Genomic DNA, 13,327 nt, shown 5'->3' with positions numbered 1-13,327 from the left:
CTCCTCTCTTCCTCTCCTCTTCTGCTTTCCCTCTCTTCCCCCAATAGCCTGTAGTTTGGAAAATACAAATAATGTTGGAAGAGAATCAAAAAGTCACTCTATATAACAGCAAACTGAATATCTAGACAAAGCCATTCAAGCATGAACAAAACCCTGTGAAACAGCAGAGAAAATACGAGAGAGGGAGGGAGAGAGAGAGAGAGAGAGAAAGATAGAGAAAAAGATGACATAAAAAGACTAAGGATGTGGACTAGAATAACTCAAGAAAAGAAAATTTCTTATAATTTAATAAGAACATAAATTGAATATAATAAAAGCTTAAAGACCAATGATAAACCATTAGAATGGCATATGACATTGAAAGGGAAATTCAATCATAAAATATTAAGGGCAAAAACAAAATAATTTTAGAATTTATAAATAGATTTCAAAGAGCAACCGATTCAATAGTTACCACACCTAGAAAGCTAATTATTGTCACAGAGGAAAAGCTTGAGATAATCACAGAGGATGTACATGAAAAAAAAGAGATAATGGCATTTAGAGAGAAATTAATGAATAAGAAAAGCAAAGATGATCTAATTAAGGATAATTGTTATCCACAAAGTGAAAAATCCAATAAATGGAACAAAATTTTTATTTAATGATGTAATAAAAGAAAATTTTTCTGGAATGAAGAAAAAACTGAACTTGCCATTGGAAAAATAAGTGCAATATGATCCAGAAATTACAATACTGACATATATATACTAGCTGTGTGTATATATACACACACACACACACACACACACACACACTAGCTAAGGTTCTATTCTTTAAGAAGGAATAGGGAAAGAATTCTGTAAGCATCCAGGCTTTAAAGTAAATCATTTACAAGGGAAAAAATGAGGTTGGTCTCAAGCTTTTCCACAGTAGTATTCAATGCCAGAAGACAATAGAGTAATATCTATAAAATTTAGAAATAAAGTGTGATCCATGAATAGTGTGCTTAATTGAAATGGCATTCAAGTATAAGGCCAATAAGTAGGCAATCATTTTCAAATATGAAAGAATTTAAGGAATATATAATCCATGAGCCTTTCAAAAATCTATTTGACAAATATATCTACTCAAAAGAAAACTCAAAATAAATAACTCAGGAATAACGAAGTCCTGATAGTAGCTTAAAATACAGAATTAATTTTTAAGATACTATGAGAAATATGGTTACTGAAACAAATGGATATTAAGAGCTTGGACAATGAAGTAAAACTAGGAAAACCGACTATGGGATCAGTTAACACTCATCCCTTTTGAAATGGAGCAGGACCCTGTGGGGCCCTCTCAAGTATAGATCCTTTCCGTGTCCCCTGTTTCTTGTTTGTAGGAAATGGGCCTCATTCAGCCTCCTTGACCATCCCTGAATTCCAAAGTGCAGACTCAAACAGTCGCTCATCAGGGAAGGGAGGGAATGCAGAAACAGAGGAGCAGCAGTCAAGAAACAAGGTGGGGGCAGGGTCCTGGTTCCTCCTCAGCGAATATCCGTAACAATGTATCCTTTGTTCTTCTGCATATATCTTGAGTTCTTCTGCAGGAACTAAGGCCCCCACCCAGGTGGAGGATGGTGACTTCAGGCTGAGCACAGGATTCCTGGAACACTGCCCTGTTATCTTACCACCAACCAATCAGAAGAAAGTCTGCACACAGTGGAAGTTAACAAAGACTCTGACCCCCTCCCAAAATGACTCTCCCTTTAAAAACTTTCTTGGTCAAGCAGAATCTTCAGAGTTGGTTTTGGGACATGAGTCTACCATCTCCTCAGGTTGCCAGCCTCCTGAATAAAGCAACCTTTATGTTCCTACCAGCATTTGGCTTTCAAGCAGTGAGCAGCCAAACCTGACTTTGGTAATACTTTTACTGCAGGGAGTCAGTCACTACTATCTAATATTTAAGCAAATAGTTTAAAAAATTTAAAAACAGTGTCTCCAACTTCTTCACATTTTTCCATTATCTATTTTCTTTACCTTGCAGGATATTTCAGGGAAAATATCTTTTGTGATGAAGATTTAGGTAGATATATATTTGTCTATATATATGTAAAAATATATTGTGTATAGATCCATAATATGAAGTTTTAATTCCTTTTTATTTCAATTCAGCTTGTCTTACATTTAATTCAATTCAAAGTATGTATCAGTTTTTATCAGAAACAGTATCAATAACATGATCTAATTTTTGTAAAAGTGTTTATACCTTCTCTATCTTTTTTCTCTATATTATGTGAATATAAAGATGTCTGTAATGATGTTTACTAAATGTTAATGATGTTTGTTTTCAAGTGGTGGAAGTGACCGAATTTTTTTCAATCTTTTTAATTTTACTTTTTCTGCAGTGTCGGGAGTCATAGTATGGGCATATAGCAATATCAATTTTACGAAAATGGTAAAGTGATTTTTCATTAAAACAGAAAATAATGAAAATGGGAAGAAAACGAAGCAGAATGCCAATGGTGGTTCATTCTTGCTGGTGGGAAAATGAATGATTATTATATTACACTTCTTTGGTTGTACTTTCCTGTAAGTTTTTTCAATTTCTAAAACTTAATTTTTGTTTTAATTTGGAGGGAAAATGAATATGAATCACAAAAACTGATGTCTACTGATTTTCTTTTTTTTTGGTAATTTTTTTGGTCCTCTGCTTGTGTTGTACCTCACACCTCCAGAAAGTTCAATTTTCAGAATGCTCCCTCCTCTTTGTTACCAAAAATAAGAAAAGCCTAAGTGGATGCCTTGACTAAGCCTCACCAAGAATTAAACTACTTCCTGGAAAAAAATGTGTTAAACATTTGAAATTCAGCCATTGTATCGTCTGGTTAATATGAAAAAGCAGGAGTTTAGCTCTAAACCCTGTGAAGAGATACCTGTGAATAATGAATGCTGTATGGCATATTATAGAGAGAGGAAGATGACAGCGGAAATAAGGAGGAAAACACCAGAGAACTGATTAAGACTTTTGTGAAGTAACCACATGTCTGTATTGTAGTGAAGTCATAAGCACCTTTGGCAAGATGCCAGAAGAGCAGGATTATGTAAAAGAACAATAACCATAAACCCAGCACTAATTGTTCTGCTATTGAAATGCAAGCCATGGGCAATAAGTAAGACTTGGAATGAAATTAAAAACTTGGAGCAATAATGACTAACATCAGGAGAAAAAGAGAAAGTAATCTGGTAAGAAGCTGCTATTAAACCTCTTGAATTCTTTCCTCCCTCCTGCCTCTGCCTCAGTGGTAAGAAGTCTTTCTAGAGAATCTTTGTCTCTAGGAGGCAGAAATGCAAATTCAATCAAGCTCAGAGACTGAGTATGTGATGCCAGGAGTTCTCTGTGATATCTTTGAGGAAGTCAGAGATCCCTAAGCAAGTCCTGCATTAGGAGACGATAAAAATACCATCACAGTGAGAACCTAAAAAAGCTAATATACAAACAACCAAAAACATCTCTGTATCGTCAAGAGAAGCCAAAATAATACTAATTCTATCCTTGGTTTTATGTGATAATAAATAAGAAACTGTGTCCTGATAAATCCTCTCTACCAAGGAACATGCCTTATGTTGGTGGGCTCACATAATCCTTAGAGAGCAGTTATTACTAGTCCAATTTTAAAGTGAAATTACAGAATTCACAGAGAAACTAAGCAATTTCCTGAAGGCAATGCAGAGTCAGGATTCACACCCAAGCAGCTCTGACTCCAAAGTTCTTTCTACCACCTAACATTAGAAGTCAGTGTTACTTAATAATGAGCACAGAAATTGAGTTTATTTTATAATGTGATAAAACTGGAAAACCCTAGGGTGGAACCCAAAAGAAATGCCAAGGTTTGTTTTTTTTTTTTTTTTTCTGTTATAATTAATCTGGACTTAATTCCATTTTTAAGGTAGGGTTTTTCAATGGATGATTCAAAAATAATTAAATTATGGTTTTGAAAAATATTTAATTCAACCAAAGCAGAGGTAGATCTTGATGATAAAGGAATGATGTCGATGAAATGAATTTCTGTGTTTGAAAATAACCTTAGTGAGATCTAGACCAATTTTGACAAAAGACCTTTGAACACATCTAATGTCTGTTAAAATAGAGTTAAGTATCTATTAACACATTCCCTTTAAACTTCTTCCAGATAGGCTATTAGAAAAGACATATTTTCAAAAGAAAAAAGATCCATTGTACAGCCAAGCTATAAATGACCACATATTAGTCAAATCTACCATGGAAATACTAGAAATACTTCCGAAAATCACTCTTTTCTGTAGTTGTGAATGCAATTCATCTACAGAAAGACTTTCTAAGGCACCATCATATCCTAAAGCAAATTTTCTCAATTTTCAATATTTCATATTTACAAACAGCATTTTTTAGGTATCTGCACAGTTCACAGTGACTTCCCCCGGTCTAGGTATAGTATCTCATACTGTGATGTCCTTTTTCCTATGCTGTTTAATTGGGAATGCTTTGCTGACCACTTAACTCTAACCTTATCTCATATCCTTTATATTCTGTTCCGCCCACTGAGACTCAGTCACAAGGAACTTGTGAAATGTAGTAGAAAGACTATCAGGTATGGAGTTAAAAGAACTGGGCTTGAATTTTAAGTCAAACTCATCAGTAGTCAAATCAACAGAGCTGTGTACTTCCATGGGGCAAGGACCATTTGCTACCTTGATCCCAGTGCCTAGAAGAGTAAGTAGGCATTCAATCAGTATTTGTTGGAAGTGAAAATAACATGCTTTAACCAATAATACCATAGGATTATTGTTAAGATTAATACAGGAAGTACTTTTTTAAATTAGTAAACATAATTTTTAGAGCAATTTTAGGTTCACAGAAAAATTAAGCAGAAAGTACATAGTTCCCATATATTTTCTGTTCCTACACATACAACCTGCACCACTACTGACATTCCACACTACAGTGGTACATTTGCTGTAACTGATGAACCCACATTGACACATCATTAAACCATAGTTTAGACTAGGGTTCACTCTTATGTCACATGTCCTATGGGTTTTGACAAATGTATACTGAATGGAGCCACCACTGTAGTATCTTACAGAAGAGTTTCACTGCCCTAAAAATCCTCAGTGCTCCACCTATTCATCCCCCTGCTTCCCTAATCCCAGCAACCACCTATCTTTTTATTGTCTCCATAGTTTTGCCTTTCCCAGGATGTCATATAGTGGGAAATACACAGTATATAACCTTTTTAGATTGGTTTCTTTCATCTAGTAATATGCATTTAAGTTTCCTCCATGTCTCTTCATGGCTTGATAGTCCATTTCTTTTTAGCACTGAATAATACTTCCTTGTCTGGATGTACCACAGTTTACTTAGAAGTACTTTTAAACTATAAAACATAACACTAGTTATCATTACAATCATTGTGATTGTTGAAGCGACATTTCAACATTAGTCGGCTTGAGTATGCCCCAACTCTTGGTTTTTGGGTCACGGAGACCTACTGATTTCTCATTTTTCAGCAACAAAAAGAAGAAGTAAAAAAATGTTCAAGACATTGGCCGCAGCATATCCAAATATCACACCTATAAAGAAGTCAGCTTATAACTGTTTCTCTATAGAATGCTAAAGTGGCTTGAACTTGATGTCAAATAGTCACATTTCCTTTCACAGAGAGGCTGTGACTAATAATTTATTTCCAGACAAATAAATGCTTCTCTTTTCTCACCTCCAAAGACCAATTCAACATCAAACCCACCAAACCTAGTGCTGCAAATTTGAAAAGGGGAAGATGAAGTGTTAATTTATGTCTTCCCTGGTATGGGCCCAAGCCTAAGACTGAGTATATCCTAAATCAGCACCAACGCAAGATTTTGAGCATAGAGGAACACCAGCTCCCCTATCGTCTGCCGAGCCAAGAATGACTGAACATGAGATACGAGCTGCTCCTTCCTGGATGGTAGAACAGAATTATAGTGTCCCTAGACATTGGAATAAAAGGTGTAATTCACTTTGCTAATTTACCCTTTGAAATTTTTCTCTGACAGGATTCTATTGGGTGCCATTTTTATGAAGTTCTGGGCTCCTATTTCATTTTATTTTTCAACATGCTAAAACCATTTGATAAATCAAATTTAACCTCTAGCTGACAAGTAATCAGGGGCCCCTTATTGGTGTAAGTCCACACTAATAAAAAGGGGAGCAGAGCGCCTTCACTGGGAGCATGACTTGTGCCTTTCAAAATTTGATTATTGCCCAGTTCAAGAAAAGATAATGAAATTGAAGAGGTCAAGAAAGAAGAAGAGATCCCATAGAAAACAGAAACATGATACCTTTGTGTTCTCTGGGTCATCTTTTAAGCCAGGCACCAGGACAACTCACTTAACAAAAATTATATCACTCTCTTGTTGGTATTCAGGGTTGCAGATTCCAAGGTACATGCCACAGCTTTTTTTGGTTATATTTTGTGGGGGAATTATTTAGAAGAGCCATTTCAAGTGTAACAGGGTTTTAGACATTTTAAGAAGAAGATCCTTTGTTTTAGGAAACAGTTCTATTCATTCATTTCTTTATCCAGTTTTCTAAATCTACCAGAACTTTAGCAGGCGAAGCAGGAGAATGCAGTAATAGCCTTCAACTTTGGTTCAAAAAGAATTATCCTGGGTTCGTGGGAGAGAATGGCAGAGGTGGATTGTGATTATTTAGTGGCCTTTATCCTTTAATGACGATGATTATGTCAAAACATCTGAGGTATAATCCCCTTTATCTGACTTTACTTCATCAACAGCTTATAGCTTTATATGAGGACTGCCTCAGATAGCCCCAGCTAATTCTGGCACAAAATCATTGTCTTAAAAGAATAAAATTTGATTCACCTTGTTCTTATCATTATTACTTTGAACATCTATTATTAACTAATTCTGAATCTACTTGAGACCTAATGTTCTGGGATTTATGTGTCAAACATTGATTATCTTATTCTAGAGTTAAATTTAATTCCATTAATCTTTTATTTTTATGCATTCCCATATTGTAAACTCAAAACTAAAATTAAAAGAATTTTTCTCTAGAACAGATCATCTTAAAATTTGTATGGAGACACAAAAGACCCCGAATAGCCAAAGCAGTCTTGAGGGAAAAAAACAGAGCTGGAGGAATCAGACTCCCTGACTTCAGACTATACTACAAAGCTACAGTAATCAAGACAATATGGTACTGGCACAAAAACAGAAACATAGATCAATGGAACAAGATAGAAAGCCCAGAGATAAACCCACGCACCTATGGTCAACTAATCTATGACAAAGGAGGCAAAGATATACAATGGAGAAAAGACAGTCTCTTCAATAAGTGGTGCTGGGAAAACTGGACAGCTACATGTAAAAGAATGAAATTAGAACACTCCCTAACACCATACACAAAAATAACTCAAAATGGATTAGAGACCTAAATGTAAGACCAGATACTATAAAACTCTTAGAAGAAAACACAGGCAGAACACTCTCTGACATAAATCACAGCAAGATCTTTTTTGATCCACCTCCTAGAGTAATGGAAATAAAAACAAAAATAAACAAATGGGACCTTATGAAACTTCAAAGCTTTTGCACAGCAAAGGAAACCATAAACAAGATGAAAAGACAACCCTCAGAATGGGAGAAAATGTTTGCAAACAAAGCAACTGACAAAGGATTAATCTCCAAAATATATAAACAGCTCATGCAGCTCAATGTTAAAGAAACAAACAACCCAATCCAAACATGGGCAGAAGACCTAAATAGACATTTCTCCAAAGAAGACATACAGATGGCCAAGAAGCACATGAAAAGCTGCTCAACATCACTAATTATTAGAGAAATGCAAATCAAAACTACAATGAGGTATCACCTCACACCAGTTAGAATGGGCATCATCAGAAAATCTACAAACAACAAATGCTGGAGAGGGTGTGGAGAAAAGGGAACCCTCTTGCACTGTTGGTGGGAATGTAAATTGATACAGCCACTAGGGAGAACAGTATGGAGGTTCCTTAAAAAACTAAAAATAGAATTACCATATGATCCAGCAATCCCACTACTGGGCATATACCCAGAGAAAACCGTAATTCAAAAAGACACATGCACCCCAATGTTCATTGCAGCACTATTTACAATAGCCAGGTCATGGAAGCAACCTAAATGCCCATCGAAAGACGAATGGATAAAGAAGATGTGGTACATATATACAATGGAATATTACTCAGTGATAAAAAGGAACGAAATTGAGTCATTTGTTGAGACGTGGATGGATCTAGAGACTGTCATACAGAGTGAAGTAAGTCAGAAAGAGAAAAACAAATATCATATATTAACTCATGTATGTGGAACCTAGAAAAATGGTACAGATGAACCAGTTTGCAGGGCAGAAGTTGAGACACAGATGTAGAGAACAAACGTATGGACACCAAGGGGGGAAAACCGCGGTGGGGTGGGGATGGTGGTGTGCTGAATTGGGCGATTGGGATTGACATGTATAGACTGATGTGTATAAAATTGATGACTGATAAGAACCTACAGTACAAAAAACAAACAAACAAACAAAAAAACTAATACTAAACTTTCTTTGGGTTATTTGTATGGAAATATGTTAATATAAATATTTCAGACATTACATAACATTTCTAAAAATCTTATATGTTCTGGTATAATGTTATAAGTCATAATTCTACTTATTACTTTAAAATGTATACCTCAGAAATAAAAATTAAAAAAAAAAAAAAAAAAGGATTTTTCTCTGCTCCGTAAATGAAGTTAAAGCAATTTCAATTTTCAGTTCAGGAGCTGTACCACAAAGTTGGAGGCAAAAGTAAGATAAATATAGGAGAGAGGGTTAAATTTACAAAGAATAATCAAAGAACTTCTCTCATTCCCTTTGCCTTAGAAGTGATTTTCCATATACCAACATCTAATTTCCCCACTATGTCAGAACTCCCAGATATTGTCCTAAAAATATTTGGATAATAGAGAACCCTAGAGCAGTAAAAATTTCCTCCATAGTTGGTTATTCCTGGGAAACAAAGCTTATTCTTTTTTTTTTTTTTAATAAATTTATTTATTTTTGGCTGCGTTGGGTCTTTGTTGCTGTGTGTGGGCTTTCTCTAGTTGCGGTGTGTGAGGGCTACTCTTCATTGCAGTGCATGAGCTTCTCATTGCGGTGGCTTCTCCTGTTGCCGAGCATGGGCTCTAGGTGTGCAGGCTTCAGTAGTTGTGTCTCGCAGGCTCTAGAGCACAGGCTCAGTAGTTGCAGCACAGGGGCTTAGTTGCTCCGCGGCATGTGGGATCTTCCCGGATCAGGGCTCAAACCCGTGTCCCCTGCATTGGCAGGTAGATTCTTAACTATTGCAGCACCAGGGAAGCCCACAAAGCTTATTCTTTATTCTTGGTATTTTCAATTCTGTTACAGAAACATAAACCCCTTCTACTCCTTACATTGCTCTTAGATACTGCAAAACGCCATTTACATGGCTCTAATTCAGCTAGATGCTGAAAGAAATATTTGTGATACATTCTATTTGGAAACGACTTGTTAAAATTAATACTGTTAAGTCATTAAAACAGTTGCAGTGAAAGTAATTTGATGGGATTTCATTACACAGAAGGAAAAGAATTTCTCGTGATGAAGTTTTTTTTATTTAGGCATTTTTATTCATTTAGGCTTCTTGGAGAAATGTTTCTTACCATCATTTTCACTCTTTAATAACTATGTAGTCAATGCATATTTTGCTTGGTCTAAAATGCACCCTGTCACCAGTTTATCTCCACTACAAAGTAAATGCTGAAAGTTGTAGTTAATAATTAAAAAAAAATAAGAAGAAGAGAGAAAAGGATTTGGGGGAAAGACTGTGAATAAATAAAAAGAAAAGTGTTAGATCACTGATGTTTTTTGTTTATATAACAGGGTATTTTTTTAACAAAAATCAGCATAAAAAAAGAAAAAATCAGCATGTATTTACTAATCTCATTTGCCTGTAACAATTTCTTGCACGTATATCTGAGAACTAACAAAAGCTTCAGAAATCGGAATCCCTTTCTACATTACCTTCTCTAGGAAAAGGGGTTGTTAATAGGAAGCAGTCACTTCTACGAAATTGCTAAGCAAAAGCTAAGTGGGATGATAGATAATATTTTCCTGATTAATGTTGCTAGGTCTTATAATCTATTTCTCCTATGTAATTAAGTTTCTCGTTTCTAATTTTCTGATTCAGTGTAATAAAGCAAATTAGTAAAAAGCTAGAGAAGCAAAGAATTTAAAGGGCAGTGGTAGAAAAAAAAATTCTTGAATCAAAGGAGTTGATTTTTGCCAAAAAGAGCCAAGAGGTCAAGAATTGCATCCTTCTGATCTAAGGTGCATAGTTTAGTGTGTTTGTTTTCATTTCTGAAGAACAAGAAAATAAAAAACATCAGTTGTCACCTCAAGAATTTGGAACCATCTAAAACCTGTTCCTTCTCCTCCAAACGCCTGCAGAACTTGGCTCAGAAACCACTCTATCACTGTAAAAATAAATGAGAAGATTGTGCATAATACCACAGAAATCCAAGTTAGTGGTGTATTGAGAGGGATCTGCTTTCCTATTCCCAGATGATTGAATTAAGGCATGAACTGCAGGGAATGCTTTCAAAATAACTCTGTTCATTATAGATGCTTTTGGAGGAAGAATCCAAAGTGTTCCAAATCCCAAGGGCTGCTCTGCTATATTGAGTGGCCTTTGGATTGACTGACATCCATACTAGTCAACTTACAACAAGCTCAAATCCCACAGCAGCTCTGCTGGCTAGAACAGTTTTATCATAGAAAGGATCAAGAAAATGGCTTGAAATAGGTTGGTTTTGTATTAGAGCTACAGTAAAGATGGATATTTAAAATCCATGAATTAAGTTTGCTGCCGTCTATTAGGAGTGCAATCGTGTCTGTTTATTGAGATGTTAAGTGTGGAAAACACGGTGATAAAATGAAGATATGCTCTAGCTCCAAGTTCAGACCCAGTTCATGATAGGTACACAAGAAATATATGACTATTGAGCCAAAACCAAAAAAATCTCAGCCAAAATTTTGTTTCCATAAAAAAAAAAAATCAATCACAACTTAAATTACTTGTGAATCATTTGATTTTCTGTAGAAGATAAACAGTTTGCAAAAGAAATTATATCTTTAATTTCTGCATCAAGAGATAATAAAAAATGTCTTGCTACAAAGAAAATTTGGAAGTAATATGATATTACATGATGGTCGTAAGTATTTTTTTATCTGAGAAACTCAAAAGAAACTAACAATCTAAAGTTGTGTCAAGTTTTTCAAGATTTGTTCACATTTTTATCCTTATACAGACAACATCTGGGTCATATGAGATTGGAAGAACTTGTGGAGAATTGCCTACATAACTGTCTAAGAAAGCAAAGGAACTTGTTAACAGGAGAGGTAATCCAATTAGAATAATTGGCATTTGCAAGGCATGGTTATATTATGAAGACTCAGTTTGGCTTTTACCCAATCTCATCTCCTACCACATAGGCAAGGAATCTGCACTAATATTGAAGAACCGCAAATCTCCAGGGAGCTAAAATGAATTTGGATTCATTTCTGAGGGTTATTTTCTTCTACACATAGAACAAGCCAAATTACTCTAGTTTACACGTTGAGGGTGAGAAGATAGGAGTTAGATGACAAGAAAGGTGTTTTTTTTTCATTAGGCAACTGCTTTTCATCTCTCAAAATTTTTCTGAATTACAACTTTTTTAATGCTATTAAACCATAATTTCCCTATTTTTTTTTTGTTTGTTTGTTATGTATAGTTCTTCTATTCAGTGACAAATATGCATTTACATTTCAGAGACTAGGATTTTAGAGATTAATCCTGGTGGGATTTTTAGGGAAATCTTGTCCAACTATATTTATGGAAGCAAGAATATGTTAGATTATTTTTTTTAATTGGATGTATTGACTGGCCTAAGCATAGACATTCTCCTTTTCAAATGTACAAAAAATGTACATTACAAAGAGTATAGAAACAAACCGAAAAGAGTGTGCCACACATCCTGGATAATTATCTATATGCAGTTAAATTTACAGATACAAAACAAAATACAGCCTACTCCCTTATAGTGCACAGTTATTTTTAGATACAATGTACCGCTAGTAAGTGGTCATGGGCATCAACTCTAGTTGTCCCCAGCAGAGAAAATAAGAGCAAGATCCGTTCAGTACAGCTTCCCTCCATCCGATAAAGCCATTATGCTTTTCTTGTATGTTGGAATATTATTAATATCCAGATCCTGTTTATTCTTCTCACATAGATCCTTCAGTAAAGCATCCAGTTCATTTTCATCTATGTATCCATTGCCATCCTGATCATATAACTCAAAAGCTTTATTGAACTCTTTCCCACACATTTTGACTCCCTGAAATTTAAGAAGAAAATTCTCCTGCACTGGCAGTAACCTGGCCATCTCAGTTAATTCCAGCTTCCCATCATTATTTGAATCAAACAATTTCAGCATTAGGTCTGTATACTCAGCTAGTTTTGTATCATCAACAGTCTTGTTTGCTTTTTCCAGCAGGTCCTTTAGAAAGTTCTTAAGCTCTTCAGTTTCTATGAAGCCACTGTGATCAGTATCATATTTTCTCCATGTCTTCATGAATTCCTCACAGGACTTCAGCTGCTGGCATCGGAAGAGCAGCAGGAAGTTCTCTTCTGTGGGTAATACATGAGCCAACTCTACAATTCCTATTTTTCCATCATCTTTTTGCCCATACTGATCCACAAAAGTTTTCATCTCAGGTGATAACTCCAATCCAGCCTTCTTCCGCGCCTGCTGGAGCTCCTGAATCAAGTTCTGAAGCTCTTTTCCTTCCAGGTAACCACTTCCGTCAGCGTCGAAATGAAGCCAGATCTCGAAAAACTGTGAGGCTGTGATCAGGGATGATTGCAGGTGGGATTCTGCCATTGTATAGCGGAGTGTGTGTCTGCGTGCAATATGTGTGTGTGAGTATGTCAGGGCGAAAGTGGGGTGAGAACCTCAGGGTGTGTGTGTGTGTGTGTGTAAAGAAGAAATCCTGGGCTCCATAATTTCCCTATTGCATGAGAAGAAATTATACCATGAAAGTAAAGCAGCTCGTTCTTGAGATATAACCATCAGAGTATTTCAACCTACCCTATAGTGTCTGACTGACTCAGACCTTGAACACAAAAAGCTGAGTCTGTTTCTTCTCCCTCACTTAACAGAGAGGCAAACACACTGTCAGCACTCAATTAATACACTATGATACAAAATCCTGAGAGGCAATTTGTGGTCCACTCCTG

At 35.7% G+C, this 13,327-nt stretch overlaps 1 protein-coding gene across 1 annotated transcript; it reads right to left on the bottom strand.

Moving 5' to 3' along the window:
- Window positions 1–12,048: 12,048 nt before the first annotated feature.
- Window positions 12,049–13,077, bottom strand: LOC133091988 (calbindin-like). The gene has a single exon (XM_061191182.1). The coding sequence runs from the start codon at window positions 12,969–12,971 to the stop codon at window positions 12,225–12,227; it is 747 nt and encodes a 248-aa protein (XP_061047165.1). The 5' UTR covers window positions 12,972–13,077; the 3' UTR covers window positions 12,049–12,224.
- Window positions 13,078–13,327: the final 250 nt, after the last annotated feature.

The sequence above is a fragment of the Eubalaena glacialis genome, chromosome 5 (genome assembly GCF_028564815.1).
Source record: "Eubalaena glacialis isolate mEubGla1 chromosome 5, mEubGla1.1.hap2.+ XY, whole genome shotgun sequence".
NCBI classification, from domain to species: domain Eukaryota; kingdom Metazoa; phylum Chordata; class Mammalia; order Artiodactyla; family Balaenidae; genus Eubalaena; species Eubalaena glacialis.
Note: the sequence above shows the minus strand (reverse complement) of the source record. Positions and strands in the feature narration are given on the sequence as shown.

What these genes read in the sequence shown, in the direction of transcription:
- LOC133091988 (XM_061191182.1), bottom strand. Translation starts at nt 12,971, where the DNA reads ATGGCAGAATCCCACCTGCAATCATCCCTGATCACAGCCTCACAGTTT.